General features: G+C 42.9%; 7 protein-coding genes across 7 annotated transcripts; 5 read left to right on the top strand and 2 right to left on the bottom strand.

Annotated features, from left to right (window-relative positions):
- Nucleotides 1-6630: 6630 nt before the first annotated feature.
- BDCG_16224 (uncharacterized protein) lies at nucleotides 6631-7002 on the top strand (the record flags this gene model as incomplete). The annotated part of the gene is made up of 1 exon (XM_045425475.1): nucleotides 6631-7002. One exon carries the CDS (start codon nucleotides 6631-6633, stop codon nucleotides 7000-7002), a length of 372 nt encoding a protein of 123 aa, XP_045279332.1.
- A 482-nt stretch (nucleotides 7003-7484) lies between these two features.
- Nucleotides 7485-9296, top strand: BDCG_16223 (tyrosine protein phosphatase PTP1; the record flags this gene model as incomplete). The annotated part of the gene is made up of 3 exons (XM_045425474.1): nucleotides 7485-8037; nucleotides 8119-8390; nucleotides 8463-9296. The coding sequence occupies 3 exons, from the start codon at nucleotides 7485-7487 to the stop codon at nucleotides 9294-9296; spliced, it is 1659 nt and encodes a 552-aa protein (XP_045279331.1).
- Nucleotides 9297-9939: 643 nt separating this feature from the next.
- Nucleotides 9940-11735, bottom strand: BDCG_00869 (VanZ domain-containing protein). The gene is made up of 2 exons (XM_045416374.1): nucleotides 11382-11735; nucleotides 9940-11243 (listed from the first exon to the last, which is right to left on the bottom strand). Exons 1-2 carry the CDS (start codon nucleotides 11407-11409, stop codon nucleotides 10558-10560), a joined length of 714 nt encoding a protein of 237 aa, XP_045272118.1. The 5' UTR covers nucleotides 11410-11735; the 3' UTR covers nucleotides 9940-10557.
- Nucleotides 11736-11810: 75 nt separating this feature from the next.
- On the top strand, nucleotides 11811-17791 carry BDCG_00868 (transcriptional activator SPT7). Its single transcript, XM_045416373.1, has 4 exons — nucleotides 11811-13154; nucleotides 13223-14367; nucleotides 14434-15116; nucleotides 15189-17791. The coding sequence occupies exons 1-4, from the start codon at nucleotides 12062-12064 to the stop codon at nucleotides 15886-15888; spliced, it is 3621 nt and encodes a 1206-aa protein (XP_045272117.1). The 5' UTR covers nucleotides 11811-12061; the 3' UTR covers nucleotides 15889-17791.
- A 1237-nt stretch (nucleotides 17792-19028) lies between these two features.
- Nucleotides 19029-20185, top strand: BDCG_00866 (uncharacterized protein). Its single transcript, XM_045416372.1, has 2 exons — nucleotides 19029-19939; nucleotides 20014-20185. Exons 1-2 carry the CDS (start codon nucleotides 19080-19082, stop codon nucleotides 20144-20146), a joined length of 993 nt encoding a protein of 330 aa, XP_045272116.1. The 5' UTR covers nucleotides 19029-19079; the 3' UTR covers nucleotides 20147-20185.
- Nucleotides 20186-20512: 327 nt separating this feature from the next.
- Nucleotides 20513-24674, top strand: BDCG_00865 (SNARE-dependent exocytosis protein). Its single transcript, XM_045416371.1, has 7 exons — nucleotides 20513-20758; nucleotides 20822-21161; nucleotides 21238-22821; nucleotides 22913-23462; nucleotides 23542-23663; nucleotides 23768-24058; nucleotides 24171-24674. Exons 1-7 carry the CDS (start codon nucleotides 20672-20674, stop codon nucleotides 24194-24196), a joined length of 3000 nt encoding a protein of 999 aa, XP_045272115.1. The 5' UTR covers nucleotides 20513-20671; the 3' UTR covers nucleotides 24197-24674.
- Nucleotides 23878-26341, bottom strand: BDCG_00864 (histone chaperone ASF1). The gene is made up of 4 exons (XM_045416370.1): nucleotides 26040-26341; nucleotides 25901-25940; nucleotides 25511-25819; nucleotides 23878-25409 (listed from the first exon to the last, which is right to left on the bottom strand). The coding sequence occupies exons 1-4, from the start codon at nucleotides 26146-26148 to the stop codon at nucleotides 24974-24976; spliced, it is 894 nt and encodes a 297-aa protein (XP_045272114.1). The 5' UTR covers nucleotides 26149-26341; the 3' UTR covers nucleotides 23878-24973.
- Nucleotides 26342-26353: the final 12 nt, after the last annotated feature.

The following is a 26353-nucleotide window of genomic DNA, read 5'->3' as shown; positions in this document are numbered from 1 at the left end:
TCTAAATAGTATTGAATATAGAAATCATACTCTGAAAGCAGCTCTGCTCATCTGACTTAATATTCTATCAAGCTCTTTATTATTAAGAAGTAATGCAGATTTGTATAATCAGTGAGAACTTACACTGAGTACTTACTACTCTGAAGATAATATTACTAGATCTTAAAGAATTTGACAATTACTAACATCTTCTGATTATAAGTATTATATCTTCTCTGTGTGAGTGATAACTTCTTAAAGAAGAAGATCACTGATCTTTATTCACAGTATCTTATAGACTCTGTGAAAAAGCCTTCTCTCATAGATAATTCATTGTCTGTTTTCTCAGAGATGATTATTCTCTAATTCTTTCAATGTTGAAAGATCTCTGATATCAACTGTGAAAAGATTTCATAGATCTCATTCTCAGATACATCAGTCTCACACTGACTGAGTAAGTCAGAGTTAAAATGATTCAGTATTATAATATCTGTGAAAGCTTGTTTCAATTCTGTAAATGTCTGCACAGTATCTTAAGTGAGAATACATAATCTCATTTTTCTATCTTTCACACTTTTCTTCAACAGATCTGTAAGAGAGGCAGTAATTCATAAATATACATAGATGAATTATCTGTAGAAATTTGTAAATTCTAGAAATATCTGCATCTCATGATATGTCTGCAGTACTGGCCAGTTTTCAATGATGAAGACCTGACTTCTATTCATTGAAATGTCATTCATCTTAATAATATAATCTAAGAAATCAATCTTCTGTATGTAGAACAAGCATTTTTCAGTGTTTATATAGAGTTAATACTATCTCAAGTGACTTAATACTTCTCAAACATGAGTATTATATTCTTTCTCTGATTTCAAGAAGATTAAAATGTTGTTCAGATATACTATACAGAAGATATTAACAAGGCCTTACAGTGTCTTATTTATATAGATCTGAAAGATGACTGAAGTGTTACAAAGATTAAAAGATAAAACAAGATATTTAAAATTGCTATACTTGATATGAAAAGCTGTTTTTCAAATGTTGTCTTTATTAACTCTGATTCTATGATAGATATTCTGTATATCAATCTTTAAGAATATCTTCACTTCAGATAATCAATCAATCATCTCATTAATCAATGATAGTGAATAGTGATTCTTAACTGTCATCTTATTAAGACCTCTATAGTCTATGCATAGATGTAGTCTATCATTCTTCTTGAGTACAAAGAGTATAGACATCTCTGTTAGACTCTTTGATGAATATATTCAGTTCTTTGATTGCACTTCTTCAAGATATTTATATAGAATATTCAACTTCTTTATAGATAAGTTATAAAGAGATCTGTACAGCACTGTTATACTGTTTTTAAGATGAATCTTATATCACATCTTAGTATCAGAAAACTTCACTGCTTTTCTTTTTAAAAAGACATTCTTAAAATCTGTAAAGAGATGTTGTGTATATTCATCTTCAATGACAGATACTGCTATTAATCTTGCAGTGAGAATGATGACTTCTTCATCTATTTCTAAGTCTCAATCATCTACTATGCAGTATATTGACTCAATCTTTTTCTCAAGATTCTTTCAATGAAACTCTTCAGATTTCTCTATCACTATCTCTTCATTAGTGAGATAATACTGTCACATCTGAGTGACTCAGTTAATGAAAGAATTGTTTTCTCTTAATTATAGAAGATCTAGAATGATGTTCTCATCTATGATATTAACTGTATAAAGAAGCAGACTGCTCTTCTTAAAGATTTCTTCTGAGTCTGTGATCACACACTTCACTTAGATTATATTAAAACAGTGATATTTTATTTCATCAGTAAATTTCACATGATCTGATGAATCTATCTTCTTTCAACTCTTTATTAAAGAAAAGAAATAGAATATGAAGTTGATATCTACTTCAGAGTTGAGTAGACATCTCACTGATATCTCTTCATTTGAGATATATATTGTGATTATAACATGAACTCAGAGATATGAGAATTATCAATTCTTCATTTCTTTCTCTTCATTATCTTCTGTAGATATGTTTGTCAGAAGAGAAGTTAACTTTGAGAAGATATCTTCTCAGTTTCTTCTCTTCTTCAGCTTCTTATAATTACTGATATAGTGTTTATCAGCTTCACAGTTGAAATAAAGATCTTTATCAAATCTTTTTTAACATTTCTTTACAGTGAGTGAAGAATCAGAATACTTAGAATTCTTCTTTACTTTCTCTACACTGAAGCTGTCATGATACTATTTAGATTCTATTATTGATTACTTAGAAGAAGTCTTATTGACCTTTTTCTCAGAGAATTGATTATTCAAATAGATCTGAGAAGTCAGATTGACAAGCTCAGTGTGATTGATTGATGAAGTCTGATATTATAATATTATTATCTGTACCTTATGAGTCAGCTTTATGAGATAAAGCTGTGTTTTTAATTGATTCAAATCATCAGTTAATTCCTCTCAATATTCTTTAAATCTTGTATTGAAATTGACAGAATTCTCATCATCTTATTAATATAATAAGTTAAATCACTGTACTGCTGTAAAGCTGTGATTACAGTAATCTTTGATTTGATTCAGTAGAAAGTTCTTGAATTCTTCTCAAGTTATAACAGTATTAATACACTCAAGCTCTCTCTTCTTAATGACTCAAGTAGTTGCAGAGATGTCTTCAAGAAGATTAGCAGTGTATATTACTTATATCTTATAAGTATTATACTTAGACTGGCCGCCGGGACCATGAATTTCACGTTTGATCTCATTTGATCTGGTCTCATACATTTCTTGGCGTGAATCCCGCTGGGACTGGCTATCAAAACAACATGTAAAGTGACTATATATCAGATCTTAAAATGAAACCATGACTTGAAAAAAATGAGAAAGTGATCCCATTTGGTTCCATTTAGTCCCATTCTTGGCATAAAGTTACTATTTTTAGACATTTTAAGGTTTTTTTTAGACTATTTTTAATTTTTTAAAAAGTAACGCTTTTTGGTAACACTCAAATGAGATTTAAAGTCATTTAAAGCAATAAAAATAATTTAAATTGAGAAGTGAAAATCATGATCCCATTTGAAAAATGTGACAAGAGTAGACAGTAAGTCCCACTGAGACAGTATGAGACCACTATCTAATGTTAAAACTGTGTAATGAGATCAGTCAAATTGATAATGAGATTATCAAAAAATCTGGTCCTGGTCTCAGACACGGTCACACGGTCAGTCTAATTATACTGATTCAGATTAAGATGAAATTTCTGTTCAAGAGTATAGATAAAGCTGTGAAATTCAGATAAAATATTTCTCTTATATCTTAGTAAATCTCTGATCTTAATCTCTCTATCTTTATAATAAATGTAGATGTGTAGAGATCATAGTAATGACAGAATAGTTAAAGAGCTCATATCAAAATATACAGTGAGTTCAGAAATCTCAGATTTCTGCTGAGATAGAGATGTACACACTCTAGAGAATAATGTAGTGTTTTCTTCAGAGAGTGAAATCAGGTCAGTCTCAGTGCAGATGCATGAGATTATATTAATCTATTAGAGCTTAACTGATTCAAATATATAATCAGATTGAGTGATTTGAATTATAATATAACAGAACTAAAGCAGTGACTAGTCAGTAGCATTATATAGAGATAGTTATTTTAAAAAGCTATATAAGTGAGCTTAACTATCTTGCTTAAATAGCAAGCTTGTAGACTACAGAATTATTATGAGAATATCACAGATATAATACTTAGTATACTAAGAAGATTGTATAAGATATACAGTAACTCTTATATATATTTCAGTAGAAGTAAAATGAATCACTGACTTTTTTAATGAGAAGTCAGCATCTAGTTATTCTATATAGATAATAAGTGAATACTCTTCTCTTATTTCATGAGTGAGAATAGTCAGAGTGATATCTCAGTGACATCTTATTATCAAGAAAGAGTGATCTACTGATCTTGTATAGAAGTAAGATTCTTATATTTATTAATTAAATCTTTCTATGATATATTTGAATAATGTCATAGAGTGATTGAAAACCAGTTTGAATGAGATGAAATTATTCACATGAAAGTGATGAGCCGTGTGAAACTGCAACAGAGTCTTGACGCGGCCGGAAGCGTGATAGAAATCTCACTTCTCACAAATTCTTTATTTCTATTTCTATCTCTTATATAATTAATAGAGCTAGCAGCTCTTGACTACATACAACTATATAGACTGAAGTTCATGAATACTATTTATAACTCAGCTTGAATATTATTATACATTTAATTTCTACATTTTATCTTTCTATCACAAATACTTCTAATAGTTAACAGTACATATCACATCAAGCTGCAAACACCTGAATAATTGCCTGTAAGCACTTATTCTTACAGTAATTAACAATTGATTGAAAATCAATTAATAGTCAATTCAGTGTAAATTATATAAATACTTACTTTATTATTAAATTCAAGAATAATTTTAGTATTAAATTGATTTTAAATTGATTTTAAATTGATTTTAAATTGATTCTGAATTGATTCTGAATTGATTATAGTAATAAAAATAGATTTAATCTACATATTTAAGTAATTAATAATTGATTGAAAATCAGTTAATAATCAATTCAGTATTATTATTAAATTCAAGAATAATTTCAGTATTAAATTGATTTTAAATTGATTTTGAATTGATTCTGAATTAATTGTTAATTAATTATAGTAATAAAATAAATTCAATCTGTATATTTAAGTAATTAACAATTGATTGAAAATCAATTAATAGTCAATTCAGTGTAAATTATATAAATACTTACTTTATTATTAAATTCAAGAATAATTTCAGTATTAAATTGATTTTAAATTGATTTTAAATTAATTTTGAATTGATTGTAGAATTGATGATAAATAATTAAGTGATTTCAAATTACAAGAAAAGATGTATTGAGTGAGATCAGATAGTGATCAGAAAGCAGAAAACTTGACCTTGCTAAGTGTGTCACTTGACCTTGTTATATAAGCTGATCTTATAAATGTAACCCGTGTCACTATCTGATCTCACTTAATACATCTTTTCTTATAATTTGAAATTACTCAATTATTTACCATTAATTCTACAATCAATTCAAAATCAATTTAAAATCAATTTAAAATCAATTTAAAATTAATTTAATACTGAAATTATTCTTGAATTTAATAATAAAGTAAGTATTTATATAATTTACACTGAATTGATTATCAATTGATTTTCAATCAATTGTTAATTACTTAAATATATAGATTGAATTTATTTTTATTATTATAATTAATTAACAATCAATTCAGAATCAATTTAAAATCAATTTAAAATTAATTGTTAAATATTTTTATCTTAATATATTTTAAAATTCTGTAAAATATCTCTTTATATTTTATATGAATTTGTCTGTTCATTTAATTGATTATGAATCAGCTAATGCTTTGATTGATTGAGTGAATTGAAAGATTGAGTGAATTGAAAGATTGAAAGTCAATTATCAACTGATTATTACTGTATTGTGCGAGGTCGGGGTCATGATTATGTAACGAGGTCAAGTGGCGCACTTAGCGAGGTCAAGTTTTCTGTATACACGGTAGTGGCACGGGCCACATTTGCAAGGTCAGCTTACATAACGAGGTCAAGTGGCGCACTTAGCGAGGTCAAGTTTTCTGTATACACAAAATTTCATTATTTTTGTATGCTCATATCCTAGGTACGCAACGCCAAGCTGCAAGTGGATTAATTTTTTTTTTTTTTTTTTTTTTTTTTTTTTTTTTTTTTTTTTTTTGACAGTTGGCATTTTAACTGCGGGAAAGCACGAAAAATAAGAAATAAAGAAATTGCTCTTCGGATAGAATGAGGGACACATCGCACGGGGGTGTGTAAAGCAGAAGTAGCCCAATCTTTATCCGGATTTTTAGTTCGGGGGGTAGGTAGCGTGTGCCTTTTTTTTTTTTTTTTTTCCTTTCCCGGTGTGTTTGGCAAAGGCAAGGCGAAAATATCATTTGGGGTATATATAAGTTATAATTACATTTTTATCGTATCACCGGAGACGCGAACGTGAGAGGTAACTCATGTCCATGGGGAACATATAGGGCAAGTCCATATAATATAGATGTGGAGACGGGTATTTATTAAGAAATCTGGCCATCCGGAGCTGGGTTATGATTTAGGAGGGCCCTTTCCAGCTTGGTTTTTCAGTTCTTCACGGAACAGCTCGATAAATCGCTTGAGGCCGCCCTCTGGCTCTATTTGTTTCGAAACGCAACCCGTCAGTAAATTGGTGCATCCCTTATTTGCTTGTCCTTCCTAGGGGTGGTCAAGTTGGGAGGGGGTGGGGGAGAAACTGACTATCGATATTGGTGCCTCCCATATCTTCCGGAGATTTGCCATGTCGAATTTCCTGGACCTTCCTGTGCACATGCCTCACTGTTCTGTGGAATGCAGGGCTCGATAAAAGCTAGGGCGCAGGCGAAAAGGAGAAGAAGGAGAAAATGTGTTAAATGTAGAACGAGATTATGCTTGCTTCGATATGCATACTGGGCTATGGGCAGCTTACTCTTGCAGTGAGCCAAATCTGCGAAAGAAGAAGGCCGTGTCAGCCAAGCGCCTGAGTTGAAAAAACTTGACATTATGACATACCTCAAGAAAACGGAGCCACCACATGCTGTGTTCTATGCAGGTTGTGTGCAGATGCTTGCTGTTGCCATCCGGCAAGGCGCGATGTTCTCCTTACATGCGGGTTGCAGTGAAGTTCAAAGGCGTCTGGAGAAATCCCAGGAAGTGGTCCCAAGCTCCAGGCTTTGTGGAACGATGGCGACCGAGAACGAGAAGATTTGGACGTTTGTCGATGCGTTGATGGCCGTGGTGGTCCTGGTGGTCCTGGTGTTCGTCCTTGGTAGGATTGTAACGGTGGTGACACTGGTTGGTTTGGCGCTATCGAAGTTGGTGGCGCGTCTAAGAAATAGTCAACTGGTCAACCCGGCAAAAAGAAATCATAACTAAAAATATTATTTACCAAGAGACTGACCACTTGCATGCTTCACTCGTCGAGCAAGCCCGCTTTTTCAACCACGGATCTTCGTCTTCTACACTTCTCTCGCTTTTCCTGTGCTGATAGTTTGCCTGAAACTCTGCTATAAATAGTCGATTGACACCTCTGTCGCAGGGATACCTTGTCGTTGTTCAACTCGGCTCAGCGCAAACCCCTGAAGTGCCTACATCATAATAGACCCCCGCATTGCAATCCTTCAACACTTTCTCCCTTGAGTATCAGCTACTCATAACGTCATATTTATAGGTGGCTTGCTGGCTATAGCTAGATATAAGCGCGATTTGGATGCGAAGCTCCAATTGCAAACAACGGCATCACCGGGCTACGGACTACACAGCACACGACCGCCAGCGGATCGCTTGGCTAAAGAGACCAGCGGTTGGGAAGCAAGCACTAACTGTAAAAGCATGTTTAGAAACTATCTAACCAGCTGATGCACGTTTGTTCTGTCATTCCTTTTGCTTCTTGTTCGTGGTTCTGGCGATTCCATTCCATCATCACCATCCAAGTGCAACCACCTATATTTACCTCAACCAGGACTCGCTTGCGCGAGTGGACAGCGAACCTGGCACCACAAGTGATAGTGAACAGCTCTGATAGCTGCCCTAGTCCCGCTGCGTTGGATGCCACATCTCCAACTTCAACAGTGGGCTCTGGCGCTTCCGCTTCCCTGAAAGCCGCCAACAACCCCTCGACTCTTTCCCCGAACTATCAAAGTAGCTATTCGCGCAACAACTCAAGACATCGCACGCCAAAGAAAATACGAGATCTCCTCGGCCAAGCCAAATCGTTTCGACGTAAAACCGCTGCGAAGATGTCTGAGGCTCATTTCCAGTCGCCATTGACCAAACGGTCCCGCTCGGTGGATAGTAGGGCTTCGGGACAGTGGGCGTCGGCTTCAGGAGAAGAGGAGGATGGCACCATGTCGACTGAGGATAACGGAGATAAACGGGGCATTCCAGCTTTCTTACATTGCTCAGGTGCAGGTTAGTTACAGAATCATTGGAAGTTGTGTATCAATCAATTGACTAATATGTATGTGCTACTGTCTTTTACGGCTTGAACAGAAATTCAGAAGAAATTCAGCGAAATCGAGATGCTCCAAGCGATTAGATTGTCGGGGATAGGAGGGCCAGCGGGGGGGAATGAATCGCGGAAATGGGTTTTGGAGAATCGCCCAGAGATTCTACCGAGGAATCGATATGTCAATATAAAGGTGTGGTCACATTCTCGGATCCATCTTAAAGTGCCGGATGGGGAATGCGACTTTATCAACGCGTCTCCGATTTCTTTGAGCCACTCTAAAACCGGAAACCCTGCTCGCTACATTGCTGCACAGGTAAATACGTGATCCTCCCCTTGCTATTGATCTATTTTTCGGGCGAAGAATTCACTAACCTTTTCACGTCAGGGTCCAAAAACCGACTACTTAGAGCACTTTTGGAGTATGGTGCTTCATGAAACCGGAGATGTTGCAGTAGTGATTATGCTCACCCAGAGTTATGAACAAGGCAAAGAGAAATGTTCGCCATATTTCCCACTGACTATGGAAGAACCCGTGTTCCACCTTTCTCGCGCCGTAGCCGCCGATCCATTTGTAGATCGCAACGGGAATGACGAGGTGGAAAGAACCTTTGTTGGAAAAGTGTCCCTTCTGGAATATGCCTACGACGACAAATGTCGTTGTGAAATCCGCAAACTCGAACTTAAGCTTGAGTCCCAAACCAAGATTGTCTGGCATTATCTATTTGCTGGGTGGACTGATTATATGAAGCCGGAGGGCAAAGACCGCGATGCAATCGTCGAGTTGACCAAGGTCACGGCTGAGAAGGCCGGCTCTCTGGAAAATCCTCGCATTGTACACTGTAGTGCCGGCGTAGGTCGGACAGGCACGTTCATAACTATTGATCACCTTCTAAGGGAGATGCAGACGGGAAACTTATTGAAGACAACCGACGACACAGATCCGATCTTCGATACGGTGAATCTTCTCCGCGAACAGCGGATACACATGGTCTATACTGAAATGCAATACCAATTTCTTTACGATATTCTCAGGGAACAGGCTCACCTTTTCCTCGGCCGGGATAATAATAATACTAATATGCATGACAAGAAAGTGAAGTCTCCTGGATCCCGCTCGCAGAAGATGGCGAAGTACTCTTCCGACACCCCGTTCGAGCCTACACAGAAAGAAGAGCTAGTTCCCATCATCGACTCTATCCCTACCCCAGGCAAAAGATAGAGGTCTGGAGGCTGCTTATCATTTTTTTTTTCCCTTCTTCATTCATAACCCCTTACGCGTTTTGGATACATACCGTAAACTTATGCGTTGGTGAACCTTTACGGCAATTATATCCTTCCCATTTTCTCTTTTTTATACATTTTCAACTTTCTACTTACATCGGTTTATTCCTTCCTGCATGTCCCTTCTATGATCGATTTTCTATGTCTTTTACTTCATCATGTGGTATCTGAGTTTCCGTGGTTATTATTTTGCATTTTCACTTTAACTTTTTTCCGTCATCCCCTTGTTCCGTCCCATTCTTGGCAACACTTTCTTGCTGGCCCCTTTCTTCCTTTTTTTCTTTTATTTATATCGTCATGACTCTCATAGTGGTTTCTTTGAACGCACATAATGTTTCGTGAATGACTTGCATGGGATGGGTATTTGAATACATAGAGGAACTCGTCATTCAGATGGATTAGGAGGTTAGGAAAGGATGGTCTCCCTGATCATCCGCTATGGTTTGCAATTTTTTTTTTTCTTCGTTATTACTAAATTTCATATTTCTCTACGTTTTCTTATTCTATTTTATTTCCTCTCTTTCTGAATCGTTCGCTGGAAACAGACAGACGTTGGTTGGCTGGTCCGCCGTCACGGTCGTTCAAGCTAAGTAGTTACAATATTGTAACATCTTGAAATGTTGAGACAAAAGGCAAAACGATTATAACTGAAACGAAACACGGCCTTGAACATATTATATATACTAGATTGCATTCATAACGGGAACGGTGGGAGGTCATTCTCACAGGTATATTTAGTAGTATATTGCCTGGACAGCAAGCGCCCACTTACTGTATTCTTAAGATGCTACCCTCGATCGGACTTTAGGTGAAAGCGGAGCAAAAAATAATCCGTAAACATGTGCCGTTATGCGCTACATGTGTTTTAGAAAGTTGTATACAGTTTGTCATAAATTGCAATCAAGATGGAGCGAAAACCAAAAATAATAAAAATAAATAGAAATAAAAATAAAAATAAAAATAAAGTCGAGAAGCAATATATGAACCCGCTACCCGCTGGAGTATATTTCCCGCTTGCAATTCTTTTTTGCCCTTGCGTACCTGTAAGCTGTCGCTTGCTTTCCTTCCTGTCGTACTAAAACAAAAAAAATAGATATTTTATCCAGCCAAAAACCCAATCAATTATCTATTCGCTAGCCCATCAAATCAAACGAAACGAAAAAAGATAGAAGTCGAAAATGGAGCAATCAATCAATTGATCAATCAGGACGTATCTTCCGGGCCTCCTCAATATCATCATTCCCCGAACTACTCGGGGGAGTCCGTTGCCCATCACCTTCCGCGCTCGTCCTCGTCTGGAAATCGTCATCCCCTTCCTCCCAATTATCCACCGCATTCTCATCCCAATTGTCCACCTCCTGCTCCAGCGTCCGTGGCGCCCTCGTGACACCTGTTTCCTGCGGACCAAGTCCACTATGATCCCCGTTCTCTACACCAACGCCTCCCAGCTCAACATCATCGCCTGCTTCGTCCAACCCCGTGCCAAAGCGTGCCTTGCGCCGCCGTTCCAGCATCCGTTTGTGGTACCATGTACATAAGCCGACAGCGCCTAGGCTGCCGACGATATTTGCGAGGACATCGAAGGGGTCGAAAGAACGGCCGTTGGGGAGGAGGGCTTGCAGGACTTCCGAACCGATTCCGAGACCCATTGTGCAGACCATGATGGTCAGGTGGAGGGTGCGTCGGCGTGTGGTATCCAGGACCCAGTAGAATGTGAGGGAGAGGAAGAAGAAGGTTACGAGGTGGAGGACTTTGTCATTGGGTTGGAGAGAAGGACGGGTGGAGGTGGGTGATTTATTCTTGTCATCTCCGCCTGGAGTCGCATTGTCGCTATTTGGAAGGAGGCCGACGTAAGCGGATAGGAGGCAGAGGACAACAAATGCGCCTGGGTTCACAACGATGTTTTTTTTTTTTTTTTTTAGAAGATAAGCGTAGCAGTGAAAAGGCTGAAGGCATGTATAAGGATGGGGGAGGGCCTGTAGATACTGGCGTGGCCCAGCATGAAGGTGGACACTTTACATACCAGCGAATGGGTAACGTATCCGCAGCATGGCAGTAGCTTAATTGTGTGGAATTAATGTGCAGAATAACAAAATTCCCGTGGATGTGCGTACTCCACTCTATAGTTGTGTGGTTCTAGGGAAAGCTTATGATCGTGGGAGAAAGCGTGCGGGTGAGATGGCGGATGACGGGGGTTCAGTAAGCAGATGACAGCAGGCCGGAAACCTGGATGGCCATATCTTTTGGTTTGGCGAAGCGGAGGAGATATGAGGAGAGAAGTTTCGTGTGCACCGTAGCAGTGGATATGATAATTAGATCTGATATATACTCTTGTCTGCGGAGTCTTTGCCGTGGTTGTTGTGTTTTGGTGTTCCTCCGCCGTCAAACCTTCGAGAGCTTCCTGCGACTGTCCCAAGGTCCCGTGACCCGCGCCAATGCTGATATTAGCTGAGCAAGTTCACGTCTTGTCACCTCCGCAAGAATCTCCACCAAAGAAGCCCGGTCGTCTGCCATCGATAACGCGACACATCCATCATTTCCGGCCCCAGATACATCGCCGGATGGTTTATGCCGATCCTGGCTTTCGTTTGATACCGCTTTTGCACCTCCCTACGTGCCGTTGCTGTCGCTCGCTGAACTGGCTCAAAAGCGTGGAGGGACGACCCCCCTCGCCCACCCCAGTGCTGGGGGTTTGGAGCGGTAATGTCCATCGGCCAACACCACACCTGGCTACCACCAGGCCATCTCCGACCTCCCGATGACCACCATGATTCCCACCCTTCTATCAATGGCCTCTCTAAAGTTCCCTCGCGACCCCGTACTCCTCAGATGCGATTCCGCGGTAGCGCAGACGGGGCGCAATCTGGAAAAATGATATCCGAAGTTGATACCATCTCCGAAGAAGACCCGCTCGTTGCTTCTTTTCGAGACTGCTATCAGAAAGGCGAAGCGAAAATTAGCGCATTATTTAGTTTTGGAAAAGCTCCTGATTCCGGGGACAATGACCCTGAAGCTGTTCAGAATGCCGAGGAGGTTACTACCGCGGCCGACGGTCAAGCGCAATCTTCAGTTCCGCCTCGGAAGGCAGCACGGAAACTGGACGAAGATGACTACGACGACTACGACGACGATGATGAAAGCGAAAGCGCTCTCCCTCCTCCCTCCTCCCCGACCAAATCGAAACCCACTGCCGTTCGATCGGAACCAAACACCCTCCCCTCACCGCCTCAAAAACCATCGATCACCCTTACAACCTCGTCAGAGACCCCAAAAGAATCAGGGAAGCAGTCATTAGAAGATATCCGCAAAAAATTAGAAGAGGATAAGAAGGCAACTGAAGAAGCTGCAAAGCGAAGCTTCCATACCCTGTTTTATACCCTAGAAAATGATCGGGATGCTATGCTGGACCAGCAAAGACTGGAGGAATCCGAGAGGCAAGTCGAGGCGGAAATGTCCAACCAGGGCGCCAACAATGCGAATTCCTCTAATGCTACCACCTCTGGCCACGGAACTTTGAGTAGCGCGAACCTTGGCGCCTCGAGCTTGACCCTAAAGAACCTAATTGCACGAATAGATAAGAAACGCAATGAAGTCCAGGCTTCAGATGCTGAGCTTCGAAGTCTGATGAGCGAAGTAAGAAAAAACCGAAGTAAATGGGCAAGCGAGGAGAAGGTAGGTCAGGAGGAGCTTTACGAGGCCGCGGAAAAGGTTCTCAGCGAATTGAAAGCTATGACGGAGCACTCTAGTGCTTTTTTGACGAGAGTGAACAAACGGGAAGCTCCTGACTACTATAACAGTGAGTCAACTTTTTTTTAAATCTTTCTTTGTTGTTGTCGAGGCCAAATCCTTAACTGACTATCCTAGTTATCAAACGTCCGATGGACCTAGGGACAATGACCAAAAAACTCAAGGCAGTCCAATATAAGTCGAAACAGGAGTTCGTAGAAGATCTCAATCTCATCTGGGCCAACTGCCTAAAATACAACGCCAACCCTGAGCATTTCCTTAGAAAACATGCGCTCTACATGAGGAAGGAAACGGAGAAACTTGTCCCTTTGATACCAGATATCATCATACGAGATCGTGCTGAGGTTGAAGCTGAGGAACGAAGACTACAATTGGCTGAGCTGGATGGCGCCGAAGAGAGCGACGATGAGCCGATTATGTCGTCCAGAGGTCGCAAGGCTCCAGGGATGAAATCTAAAAAGCGGGTAGGAACCGGTAGAACAGCCCCTGGAAGTCGCCCTGAAGCTACACCTGTGGCCGAGAATAAACCTCAGGGCGTGACCACAGTGCGTGCAGAATCGGATACGGCCTTGGAGGGAAGTCAGAATGGATTTTCCACCCCGCCCCCTGGCACATTGACTCCTCTTGGTTCAAACGGCCTCGGTACTGGTGCTGCTGGAGGTCAAGGTGATGCAATGGACATTGATTCATTTGGTGTTCCTGTCAACTCAAGTGCGTCGTCGCGTCCAATGCTCGAGTTTGAGGACCCCGAATACAAAATATGGAGACAAGTTACCAAAAAGGACAGGGCCCTTCTTGCCGCGGAGCGACATCGACTTTTCAAGGGGGACAAGCTGAATTCTGATGAGCCGGCTTTGTTGAGAACAAAGGCTGGGATGAGGCGGTGGCTCCGAAATCAGAGACAAGCCATGGAGGACAGCGACAGACTTGCTATTGCGGGTCCACATTCCAAAGAGGCAGAGACCACCGGTGAGACGTTGGCGGAAGGAATTGAGGAGGAGGAAGATAAAATGCTGCCCGACTACTATGATACAATGTCGGGAATTCCGGACCTCCCTGAACAATTACACTGGATTGAAGATTCTGAAGGCAATGTTGTAGATCCTTCGGAAGAGTTTCTTAGAATCCTTCCTAAGGGGTATTTCACGGCGCCTAAGAGCAAATTTTCTCAAAAAATGGACGCGAACATGCGTCAAATGCAGGAGACCAGGAAAATCTGCTCGAAAATAGGAATCGTTAAGCAGATGCAACTTCAATCTCAGGTATGTGTTCTTTCACCTTTTGCTTCCTACCAAGTCAACGAATGACATATCTAATATCTGGTAAAGATGTACCAAAACCAATTCCAGAAATACAATCCAGAGCCTTTTGTCGAACGAGATGTCCCAACCCATGTGATGAATGACGAGGGTCCTGTCATAAGCCCATGGGTATGTAGAGCAGCTCTCCAACGCTCTGTTGGGAAAATCTTCTACAATGCCGGGTTCGAGGAGTATCAGCCATCTGCTCTTGATGCTGTTACGGACGTCGCCGCCGATTTCTTCTATAAAATTGGGTCCACACTCAAGACATACATGGAATCTCCCAAAGTGCCACGAGCTGAGGAGTCCACGACATCGTCCTCCCAATGGAAATCACCCTACATGGCGGAAGAGATGATTCTACATACGCTCCAATCCGTTGGGACAGATGTAGAGTCGCTTGAAAGCTACGTTAAGGATGATGTAGACCGGCTCGGCCAGAAACTCAGCGTTATACATGAACGTATGAAGAGCCATCTCACTGAGTTGCTTCGACCGGCCTTCACCGATACATCTGGCGATGGATCCAGCGCTTTCCACGACGGAAGTGAGCAATTCGTCGGCGGCGATTTCGCGGAGGACATCGATGAGGATTTCTTTGGGTTCAAAGAACTGGGCCTTGACAAGGAGTTTGGACTTGCCAGTTTAAGTGTACCGCTTCACCTGCTTCAGAACCGGATGTACAGTGCACACCAAGCGCAGAATACTAGGTATGTTACCACCAAATCTACCTCATCTTTGCAACAGTATTCATATAAACTGACTATTCATTGCGGTTACAGCTCGTCGCAAGCGTCCGCTGCATTGTTTCCACCACCACCCCCGTACCCACGAATATCCTTACAAACACTGCCTTCGCAAATCGGACTGGTACAAAACTTCTTTCTTGCCAAGCTTCATGCCAACAATGACGAGCCTTTGGTGGAGGATCTTGAATTACCTCCTAAACAGAGGCCGACGGCAGCCAGGCCGCGAGTGCCCGCATCTGGTAAAATCCCCCAAGCCCCTCTGGGAACTGGGGTAAGTTCCAGTCCTCAGAAGCGACCCGCTCCACCTGCAGGAACAGGTGGTGGTTCAAAGCCAGGGGGGCCAGAACCCAGCAAGAAGAAATCCAAGAAGAATAACGGTACTGCCGGCGCTTCGACTTCAGAACCAGGAAACGATGAATCCGCAAACCTGGCCAAGGGCACTACGAGCTCCAAGACTCTTGGGAAGCAGAAAGCCGGCTGTACAACCACTGACGACAAGGCCGCAGTAACTTCATTGAAGAAAAACAAGCCCGAGACATCTGCAGATGGCGTGGTTGCAGAAAGCGATTCCGAAATACCCCTTTCCGCTAATAACAGCAACAACGACATTAAGATGAATGGTTCGACTAGTGCAACGGTAAATGGAGCGGATCAGCCGGACCTTACAGCGGGTGGTAGCTCTTCTGTAGGCGGTGGTGGCATGCTTAGCCCCGAGAGTATGAATACACAATGATTCTACTCCGTCAGGAAGGAAGCGTGATGATCCCTCTGCGCGCGCTTAACAAGCATTGTGAGCAAAGGGCATAGACGAAAACGGATAACAAGCGAATTTTGGGTGGTGGGGATGTGTCGCAGGCGACCATACTATACTACTACTACCAGCAGCGACATACACCCCACCCTACCTAAGTGAGCACAGTGATCGATCGCTCCATTCTGAACTCTTCCTCCTCGACGAGTCATGCATTCATCATGTCCTCTCAAACTCTTGATATTTTGACATTCAGGCAGTAACGCCCGAATTGTAAATAAATTTCCATGCCTTTTTTTTATTTCTTTATTTCTTTATTTCTTTTATTCCCTTCTCTCGTCCTAACACCAACTTTTTCTTCCTCTATCTTTTTTGCATATGTTACGGGGAGGGCGCAACATAATATGTCATCATGATGATTTCTCTGTGGCGGGATTGATTCCATAATCTCCTGCTCACTGTAATGGGTTTGTCTGATTTTGGGAGAGGTGAGCAAAAGGGGGATTCAAACATAGTGCCTGAAGGTCCAACCCCTTACTTACCGTTTTCTTCTTCTTCTATCTTCTCTATACTACATATCCCTACTTTTATCTTTTTTTTGTTTTTTTACGGCACACCTTGATAGACGACCTTTTTGCAATTTTGACACATGTCTTCTTTCTTGTCTATTATTCTTGGATCATGATATTATTATTATTATTCTTTAGTCTCCGCATTCATCCTCTAATTATTCTTTTTCCCACTCCTTCTGTTCTCACGATACCTTTCTTTTCCTTGACTTCCACTTCTCAAACCATTTCCAGGGTACAAAGGAACCCCGTGACAATCAACAAAACCCTTCGTAGGTTACCAACGCCCCTTGGTCACCCTCACATTTCTTTGTCTTTGTGTGTTTGGAAGTGGCTGTTGATACCTGGTGGAATAATTCTCGCTTGAAACCGTTTCCGCTTCTTCCATTTTCCATTTTCCATTTTCCATTTTCCCTGTTTCTTTTCTTTTGTGGTTTTAATAACATCGGGTCACCATGGGTTATTATTATTTCTCTGTTTGATATCATGTAACAAAAAATATTCTTATTATAAATGGAGAAAATACCAATTTTTTCTGTCGTCTCAGTCCTCTTCTTTCTCTTTTATTTATTTATTTAGTTATTATTATTATTATTGATTAATTATATTTCCCCCCCCCCCCCCCCAATCCCGCTAACTAACTCTTCCTCCCCCACATCGACCCCTCCTTTCTCTCCAAAGCTATCTCCCGCTTCCGCTTCCCGCTCTTACATCCCACCAAAATTTCCATACGACGTTTCTACCAAATGCAGGCGAGAACAAGAGGCGCAGCAGCGGTGTACAGTGTACATACTTAACCTTGATCAGGGAGAGAGCTAGCTAACGGGTTAACATTCATTTCCATTCAGCTTGAAAATCCACTGTCCGAACACAAATCGAGACGGGAGGGCGGGAGGGGAGGGAACCCTGAACAGATTTAGGTTAAGCAGTCGGATTTTGGTTTGGTTATTAACGTATCTGTCTCACTTTGAAGATCGCTTGGAAGCGGTGACAGTGAGATAGTGATGCTGGCATGACGTAACTAGACTAGCTGATTTCATGCTGAAGGGAGTTGGAACAACTATGTAGAATGTTGTTGTCTCCTTTGTTAGGGCTGGATAACTAGTTATGTCTTTTGTTTGGAAAAGGTTCCACCTCGCCTGCAATCCCGGCTTGTTGTAGGGCTTGTCAAAACAAAGAATCGTTGGAAACTTAGTTAACTTATTAATGTTTTATTTTTCTCTCTCTCTCCATTAACTAACTAGTTATTTATTTATTAGTTAATAATAATAATTGCTGTATTATTATTTGTGCCGTTTGCCAGCCAGAGAGAGAGAACAACAATACAACAGTAGTTACAGTACAAACCAAGCCCAGCCAAGGCTTAGCGGCACCTCGCCAAACCGCCGCCATGATTGGGCAGCAGAATCTTCTCCCAGACAAGTTCTCAAGCTCCCAACCGCCGTTTCAGATCTTGCAACCAGTTGACGCTGGGACCAGACCCGGAGCCTTTTCTCAACTCAGCAAATTCTGGCGAGTTTTCCGGCAAGTTACGGCTGTTCGGAGCTGAGCTTCGCCAACGCTCTGTCGCCCAAACGGCCCAAGGGTCCGACGTGTAAGTTAGACCCTGCCCTCCATGTGCTGGATGAGGGTCAGTTGTACGCAGTACGGAGTAGTGTAGTGTCATGTCGTGAATCGTGATGGGCTCCCTATGGACTCGAAGGGCCATATGGCATGGCTGGGGCGGTCAGCCCAAGAAGCGCACCTCAAGCAGCCCGTCTTTTCTTTTTTGTTCCCCCGCTGCCCTGAGGATGCAACGTTCCTCCGCGCTCTAGCTCATCGCTCGCTAGATTGAGGAATTTTTTTTTTTTTTTTTTTTTTTCTGGACGTTTTCCTAGTTCCCTGGCGGTTGCCTCACGCCCACTCATGGCATGACATCCCCATGGAGGGCGTTTCATCCATGCAACCATTAACGAGCTTCCAACGACCGGTTTCTATTTTTTCTCCTCGCGAAGACGCACGGTGCCTTTAAATGCTCAAGCGAGAAATGACGCGTATGGTTAGCGAGCCGGGACTTTTTTGCTTTCTTCGCTACGGGTGGGTTGTATCCACCTGTCATCGTAATTATATGTTGCTCATATTAGTATTTTCCACTTTGATGTCCCACCATACAACGGCCATCACGTCGGAGCAGCCTTTGTTCTCGCTTGTCTTCTCGGCTGGCACCACAGATTATAGGCTTCCGTCTCGGAATGCATGGACGCCAGTCTCGCTCCGTCCAGAGGCCCAGGGCCTCAGGACATCCTCTCTCGCCTCGCCCTGAAGGATGAATAATCCGACTGCCATAGTCAACTATGGGACAATTCCGGGATCCAGGATTTGTCAATAATCAGATCAAACGTGTCTGTCCCCAGGCGCTTCCTATGCAAGCCCCAAATATATGGACCTTGGGGTTTCCTTGGTTCTCAACCAATCCATGCCTACCCGTCCGAAAATTGCTGGGCATATATCATGATTTTATTATACTTTGTCTATATCCATATCTTCCGCGAGCGTTCAAGCAATTGAAGTATACATTTTTATTTTTTTTTAATTTTTTTTTTATAAAAACATCTCCATGAGGAAATGACCCTCTACATCCTGGAATCTGAGACTAAAACCCGCCCGGATCTTGCGATGTTCCAAACCTTGATCCAACCTATATTTCCTTCTGCTCGAGTCCTAGACTATAAGTCTTTCAATGATAACGTCTATCCACGTTACCTTCTCAAGCTCTCCAATGGACTCGAGCTCACCATGAAGGCTGGTCCCAGGCCACTCTCCACGCTGCTACGTCAAGAAAAACACTCGCTGAGGACAGAGGCGGCTGTGCTTTCGTTGCTGGCCTCACGAAACAGCCCATATATCCCCCGTCTCTTCAGATTCGATGCCCTGAAATTTGACCCGAAAACACCATTTCTCCTGAAGCAGTCACTCGGCGGAGTGCCACTTAGTGAGATTGAACCGTCGTCCCTTAGCTCCGCGGATCGAAACCGTATAGATGAGCAACTGGGACGGACAGTGAAACTCCTCGGCCAATTCACATCCACCCAGTTTGGCAATGTCCATTCCGTTTCCCAGGGTGAGGGAAGGCAGAGCTGGAGACGTGCTTTCCTAGTTTTCATTGAATATATCCTGTGCGATGCCGAAGATATGTTCATTTCACTGCCATATGCTCAGATCCGCCACGATGTCATGCGGCTTAGCCCGGCTCTAGATGGCGTTACGGAGCCCCGCCTGGTTGTTGTGAATCTTGGAGACAGTTCGAATATCCTTGTCGACCGGGACACGAAGGATGTGACGGGATTTGTTGATTTCAGTGACGCTGCATGGGGGGATGTTATGATGGCAGAGGTCTTCGAGGATCCATCCGCAGCTCTATTGAATGGGTACGGGTCGAGCCAGATGCAGATGGACGATGAGTTACTACGTATACGCTTACTTTTGTTCGTTTCCCCTTTCCTAAATTGTCACCATTTTACGCTGGTATAGGTTACTAATTGTTGGGTTACTGGATTAGGTACTCCTGCTACCGCCAAATACGTATAATTGTGAAGCAATACTACCGCAACTGGCAGGACGATGAGGAAATGCATGCTCGAAGAAAATTAACGACGGTCCTCGCACAAATGGCTGCGTTGAGCTGTTGTTAACAATCATGATCTGTTGTTTGAAATCTGCTAAGGTTTTTTTTTTTTTTTTTTTTTTTTTTTTTTTTTTTTTTTTTTTTGTAAGATGAAATGGTCTCGCTGGCTGCAATGATTTTTTTTGCATTTCCATATATCTGTTTTTGGCCTGCCGATGGATGCATTTTCTGGAGTTCTCGGGTTGTTGAAGGGAGGCCAATATGGCACATTTCGAATGTACATGTATTTATATATATATACCTCTTGCGTTTTAATCCAAATTGATGGTTCAACCTCTAGCATTTCCATGGGAAATGTCGCTTGAAAGGGGAGACTTCCTTATCATCACGTGGTCATCCGATAACCAGCCCAACCCGCTTTCCAACTCAGGGCTGTAACTAGAGGTCGGTCATCAGCTCGTCACCAAACATTAACTCTTTCTTGGTATATGATGAGTCCGTTGGCAGTGCGATGCTATCTGCCATATATACATCTGGCTAACTACAGGAGCTATCGTTAACTGGCTCTAGGAAATCCTATAACAATCAAAATATGTCACACTTTCTGCGAGGCAAGCAGTCCGGTATTCATGGCGATTTAAGCGCAGGCCTGGCCCCGGAGCATTTCGTGTTTGATGATGTGAGCAACGGCCCCGATTAGAAAATTATAAAAGGATGAAATCTAACAATTCCATTACTTTAGGTCGCCAGGTACGGCATAAACTCTCGGATTAGCGCCCTTGCTTACGATCCTGTTCAGTCACTGCTTGCTGTCGGGACGAGCGAAACACAATATGGGAGCGGACAAATCTATATATTCGGACAGGAGAGAGTGTCTGCAGTATTCACGCTCCCACGCAAGGCTTCTGTTAATATACTTCAATTCTGCACCGATAAAATTGTTTCCGTAGACTCAAAACATGAGCTTTGCGTATTTTCTCTTGAGAAACGGACGAAGCTTGCCGCTTATACCCCGCCAGGCCATGTTACCGCGCTCTTGACGGATCCGAGCTTGGAGTATGCTTTTATAGGGTTACAAAGCGGTATGTGATACGGTTATGCTGCCATCCATGGCGATTTTTGTTTGGACAATGCAGTCGTTTAATGCGCAGCAAACAGGTGAACTGGTTACGTACGACCTCGACCGCCTCATGATAGCCCCCTTCAGACTCCCCAATCTATGGAAAGAGCGAAATCCTCGGTCCAGGCTTTTGCCGATAGTATCTCTGGCTTTCCATCCTCGGGACATCGGAAAGCTTCTAATCGGATATTTAGAAGGAGCTGTAACTTTCTCGATTAAAATGAATGTTCCCACCAAATATTTCCAGTATGAGGTTCCACCTGGTGCTCCTGGTGGAGACTCGGATCCGTCATCCTCTCGAGAGGTGCGAAGACCTAGACTTACAAAAGCTGTCTGGCATCCTACGGGAACTTTTATCCTAACAGCTCATGATGACTCGAGCCTTGTCTTTTGGGACCCCAAGGATGGAAGAATTGTTATGGCTAGGACGTTAGTAGACGTTGACGTTAACAAACCAGGGACAGTGGCATCGCCAAGTTCCCCGGCGGGAACTTACTCTTTAAAGGAGCCAATATTCCAGGTAGCATGGTGCTGCAAGGAGAATCCTGATGATACTGGCTTGTTAATAGCTGGCGGCGAGTCAACAACAGAAGTGAATAAACACTTGACATTTTTTGACCTCGGACCAACACCAAACTACCAGACCTCTTCATGGCAAGTCCTCTCAAACCATCTTGCGAAACCCAGACGCGAAAGCAAACTACAAACACCTCCAGCTGCCGAAGTTGTCGATTTTGTGCTCATTCCTCGCTCATCCCCCTTTTTTGCGAATGCGCAGGATCCCATTGCTGTGATCGCGCTGCTCTCCTCAGGGGAACTTGTTACTCTTAGCTTCCCCAGCGGCCACCCAATTTCTCCCACAAATATGCTCCATTTGTCATTATCCTTTGTTCACCCATTTGTCAACAAAATCGCTTTATCATATGTTGACCGCACGAGATGGTTAGGGTGGAGGGAGAAACGAGCCCATGGACCAAACATTGTGATTGGAGGTGCACCGGCAAAAAAGCCGATGAAACGGTATGAGAATCGGGATATTGTCCAAACGGCTCACGCTGATGGCGTCGTTCGCATGTGGGATTCGGGTCATGATGATAATATTGAAAATCCCACTACAATCCAAGTCGATCTTGCGCGTGCTGTAGGTCGTTTCCACAACATCGAAGTATCTGCGATGTCGTTGGCAGGGGCTGCAGGTGAATTCTCAGTCGGCATGAAGAGTGGTGAAGTGGCTATTTTCAAATGGGGCCGTAATCCGAATGCGGGGCGGGATTTACCCTTAGGAGAAAACGACGGCCCAGGACAGCTGACTGATATCTCTCACAGAGCTGATCCAGGGCTAAAAGAAGGCTTCCTTCCTCTAGTTTTGTTGAACCAAGGCCAAGGGCCTGTTACTGCTCTTGATCATAGCGATGTTGGCTTCATTTGCGTTGGATTCCAGTCGGGCAGTCTTGCGATCATCGACTTAAGGGGCCCGTCGGTAATATTTACAGCAAAGGCTTCTGATTTTGCTAGGCCACAGAAACGCCTGAGTATTAGAAAAAGCCATCATTCCGCATCAGAGGCGTCCCCCGAGTGGTCTACGTGTATTAAGTTCTCAATTATGACTTTGGAAGGAGACGGTAAGCTTCTCTCTGATACATAGCAGGATTTCTTTATTTTGCCTGGTTTGCCATTTACCCCGGTTTAGTTTATTGCTAACAAAGCATGCAGATTATTCTAGCATTCTCTGTCTCGTTGGGACTAGCAAAGGAAACCTTGCAACATTCAAAATCCTACCATCAGGAGGAACATACACCGTCTCTTTCGCCGGTTCCCGAAGTGTGGACGATAGAGTATTGTCTATTTGCCCTATCAGCGCCGAAACCGGGGTCCCTGCTCTAGCCACTCAGGAAGGTGTTGCCAACTTGAGAAATGGATATCGGGTGAATGGAGTTGTAATTGCTGTAACTCCTTCTGGCTGTCGAATGTTTAAGCCTTCTAGCGCGAAGGGCGCCGAGAAAGATTGGGATGACTTCTTGTGCGACTATGCAACAGTAGTTAGGGCTGAAGAGAGGTCTTCGCTTGTTGGTGTGTTTGGTGATGGCAAGGCGAGGGCATATTCAATTCCAGCTTTGAAAGAAATTTCTTCTTCTCCGATTGATAAAATTCTGGACATGAGAAGGGTGGGGGAAGCAGTTATTTCACCTTCTGGAGATGTAATAGGCTGGACTGGGCCCTCAGAACTTGCCATGTTGAGTCTTTGGGGTGCTGGATCACCTTTGTAAGTCAACGCCCCCTCTCTCCCTTTCTCAAAAAGCGGAATAAATTGGGAATTTAGGCTGCTAATCTAAGTTGCTTAGACGCCGGTGCGATGACGCGATATATAACCCTGCGCTTTCTGCACCTTCTCGCCCAACGATTTCGAATCTACAATGGATATCAGGGACACAGTATGTGACACCGGCTGATATGGATTTGTTAAGTAAGTTAAAGACCAATAATGCCATTTTCCACCCCTCCACCTTCTCCCCACCTCGTCCCCACCTCGCTGCCATTTTTACTCATCTCGCTCTTCACTCTTTATAGTCGGAGGTCCCGATCGACCTCCGTCGAAACATATGATCGAACAAATGCGACAAGAGGAGATGTCCCGCCAATCAGAGCTTCGCGGGTCGCCGCAGGGTAGTAGTGGTAATGCCTCGCAGACGCGAGGAGAGGAGGGCTACTGGGCATATATGCAGCGCCAGGTGCAGCAGAGGACAGAGAATCTTAATATTATGGGCGATTCGATAGATCGGTTAGAGGAAACTAGTAGTGGCTGGGCGGATGATGTGAATAAATACGTCAAGAATCAGAAGAAGAAAGCGGTGTTGGGTGGTATGTGCTTCTATCTCTCTCTCTCTCTCTCTCTTTTCTCTTTTTTCTTTTTCTTTTCTTTTTCTTTTGGCCCTTCGTGCATTAGTAGTGACTTGCTAACATATGCCTATAGTTATTGGTTCTAAATTCGGATTTTAGAGGATTGGATTTTTTTTGGGTGCGGATATACAGGTTCATGCGCGTTTTTATACAGTTACCGCTAACTGCAACAGTTGATCTGTTCCTTCGAAGGGTACACTAGGTGCTGGTTTGCCATGCGGTTGCGTTTTTCTCTTCTGTATGCTTTATGACGTTACCACGGGTTGCAAGAACGAAACTAAATAGATAGTGTTTTCTACGGTACCAAGGCTGGTTACGTGAAAATATTAAGGACAAACCTTAGTGTATTGTTATACTAGTTGCTAAATGTCTTGCTTCAAGCTGCTAGAATTTCCCAGGGGGTTGGAACCCCCGGGGCCGGGGGCGAGGGGACAAAGAAAGAAGAAAAAAGAGAATTAAGATATAAATTCATATTGATCCATCAGCTGCTTCGCAGACGTCGGGGTGGAAGACGCAAGCGTTGCACGCGCGATATCTTTGCTCTTCTTATGTTTAATAATGGCCAACGAGGGTAAACGGATGAAAAAAAAGGGGGGGGGGGGGCGTAAGCGTCATAGGGGTAATGAACAAGAGAGGGATGCCATAAAAGTCTTTGTATATTCGTAAAGTCAGATGATAATGACAAACAAAAACAAGAAAAAAAAAGAAATAAGGAGATAAATGGGATAATAGTGTCGAGAGATGTAAAGCAAATATATATGTATTTGTTCAACATCCACGGAGCGGGGTGGTTAAATGTGGTGGGGAGATGGCGGAGGAAGTTTTCATCAAAGAAAAGGAGAGAGAGAAAAAAAAAACTGAAGGGAACCGCCTCAATCAGTGAACCATCACCTCAGTTTGCTGTTGTTGACGTTGGTCCGCCGGGGGCTGGTTAGCCTGATTACTGCTGTCCCCTTTTTGCTCCGTATCATCACCCATCTCCACATCCTCGTCGCCCTCGTCGTCCTCGTCATCATCATCACTACCGCTGCTGTCAGCTTCTAGATCTTCGCTTCCAGCATCGGAATCGTTATCGTTATCATCTCCATCTTCATCTTTGATTGGAGCCCCTGGTTCACTAGCGTCACCCATCTCAAGGTCCTCACCAGGGGCGCCTGCTGTTTGCGGTTTCTCATCCACTTCTTCAAGCTCCCTTCGCAGAGCTTCTTCGAGCTCGAGTTCCTCGGCGCCATATGCTGTTCCGTCATCGTCTAAGACGTCTGCTTCTGGCTGATCTGGTGGGTATTCTGCTGGGGCGGAGTCTTCGGAATCCCTATAGTAGAAGTAAAAATACGCGTCAGCAAATGTAAATTCAATGGTGGTATGGTAAGTACTTGGTCAAGGGCGACAGGGAATAGGGGGGTCAGGACAAACCATTTAATGGCAAACCGCGTAACTCTTGGTTTCTCAGCCAGCACGTTCCGTCGAATTCTCTCAATGATAGGTTTGGAGGGTGGCTCATTGTTCAATTCTTCCGAGTCATATTCATTGTTCACGTAGTAGCCGACACGGACAAACTCCCGGCCATCATAGCTGCAGGTAAGCAGGATCACCGTCACGCCTAATATTTCAGACGTTGGGATTCTTTTAAGATCTGGTGGGTCTGCTTCGAAGATAAATTTATTGACGCCAACAGGTATGGGCCCGACTAGTAGGGAATCAAGTTCTTGGTCATGTTCAGATCTAACCAGGCGCTCAGGTCAGTTTCATGCGATTGCTAGGCTAACTTCGAGCTGCGTAAAATATAATTTAAGGCAAACTTACGAAGTGGCGGAGCCGACGTAAGTGAGCTTCCATTCGAGATCTAAAGGCGGGGCAATTTTTCAGTAAGAATTGAACCTTTCTTTGTCTTTGGCCCATCTCTTCACGGCGCAATAAAAGTCGGGACGGAGGGATTAATCACCCTTTTGCAGCTGTTCGAGACATTCGAACGTAATTTCGAATTCATAAGGGGCGGTGAATGGTGCAGGGTTGTTGATAACTCGCACACCAAGGAGTGACACTACCGACATTTTGAAGTGCTACTGACAGACGCAAAACCAAGATCGGGAGAAAGTATATAGATATGTGCTTGAGCGTGAGTAAATAGGAGAAAAGAAAGAGGGACAAGAGGGAGATAAGGAGGTTCTTATATGATAGAGATATCAGCTCAGCTGGAGGAGGTTGGTTTAACCTTGAGCTCGTCAAGTCTCGCTACCTACGTGATCCCCCTCCAGT

The sequence above is a fragment of the Blastomyces dermatitidis genome (assembly GCF_000003525.1).
Source record: "Blastomyces dermatitidis ER-3 genomic scaffold supercont1.1, whole genome shotgun sequence".
NCBI lineage: Eukaryota > Fungi > Ascomycota > Eurotiomycetes > Onygenales > Ajellomycetaceae > Blastomyces > Blastomyces dermatitidis.
Note: the sequence above shows the minus strand (reverse complement) of the source record. Positions and strands in the feature narration are given on the sequence as shown.

What these genes read in the sequence shown, in the direction of transcription:
- BDCG_00865 (XM_045416371.1), top strand. Translation starts at nt 20,672, where the DNA reads ATGTCACACTTTCTGCGAGGCAAGCAGTCCGGTATTCATGGCGATTTA. An exon ending in AGCATTTCGTGTTTGATGAT is followed by an intron (nt 20,759 to 20,821) that starts GTGAGCAACGGC and finishes CCATTACTTTAG; the next exon opens with GTCGCCAGGTACGGCATAAA. An exon ending in TTTTATAGGGTTACAAAGCG is followed by an intron (nt 21,162 to 21,237) that starts GTATGTGATACG and finishes CGCAGCAAACAG; the next exon opens with GTGAACTGGTTACGTACGAC.
- BDCG_00864 (XM_045416370.1), bottom strand. Translation starts at nt 26,148, where the DNA reads ATGTCGGTAGTGTCACTCCTTGGTGTGCGAGTTATCAACAACCCTGCA. An exon ending in TCTCGAACAGCTGCAAAAGG is followed by an intron (nt 25,941 to 26,039) that starts GTGATTAATCCC and finishes CCCCGCCTTTAG; the next exon opens with ATCTCGAATGGAAGCTCACT. An exon ending in ACGCGGTTTGCCATTAAATG is followed by an intron (nt 25,410 to 25,510) that starts GTTTGTCCTGAC and finishes CTTCTACTATAG; the next exon opens with GGATTCCGAAGACTCCGCCC.
- BDCG_00869 (XM_045416374.1), bottom strand. Translation starts at nt 11,409, where the DNA reads ATGCTGCGGATACGTTACCCATTCGCTG. An exon ending in GATACGTTACCCATTCGCTG is followed by an intron (nt 11,244 to 11,381) that starts GTATGTAAAGTG and finishes TTGTGAACCCAG; the next exon opens with GCGCATTTGTTGTCCTCTGC.
- BDCG_00866 (XM_045416372.1), top strand. Translation starts at nt 19,080, where the DNA reads ATGACCCTCTACATCCTGGAATCTGAGACTAAAACCCGCCCGGATCTT. An exon ending in CTACGTATACGCTTACTTTT is followed by an intron (nt 19,940 to 20,013) that starts GTTCGTTTCCCC and finishes TTACTGGATTAG; the next exon opens with GTACTCCTGCTACCGCCAAA.
- BDCG_00868 (XM_045416373.1), top strand. Translation starts at nt 12,062, where the DNA reads ATGTCCATCGGCCAACACCACACCTGGCTACCACCAGGCCATCTCCGA. An exon ending in AGCTCCTGACTACTATAACA is followed by an intron (nt 13,155 to 13,222) that starts GTGAGTCAACTT and finishes TGACTATCCTAG; the next exon opens with TTATCAAACGTCCGATGGAC. An exon ending in CACCAAGCGCAGAATACTAG is followed by an intron (nt 15,117 to 15,188) that starts GTATGTTACCAC and finishes TTGCGGTTACAG; the next exon opens with CTCGTCGCAAGCGTCCGCTG.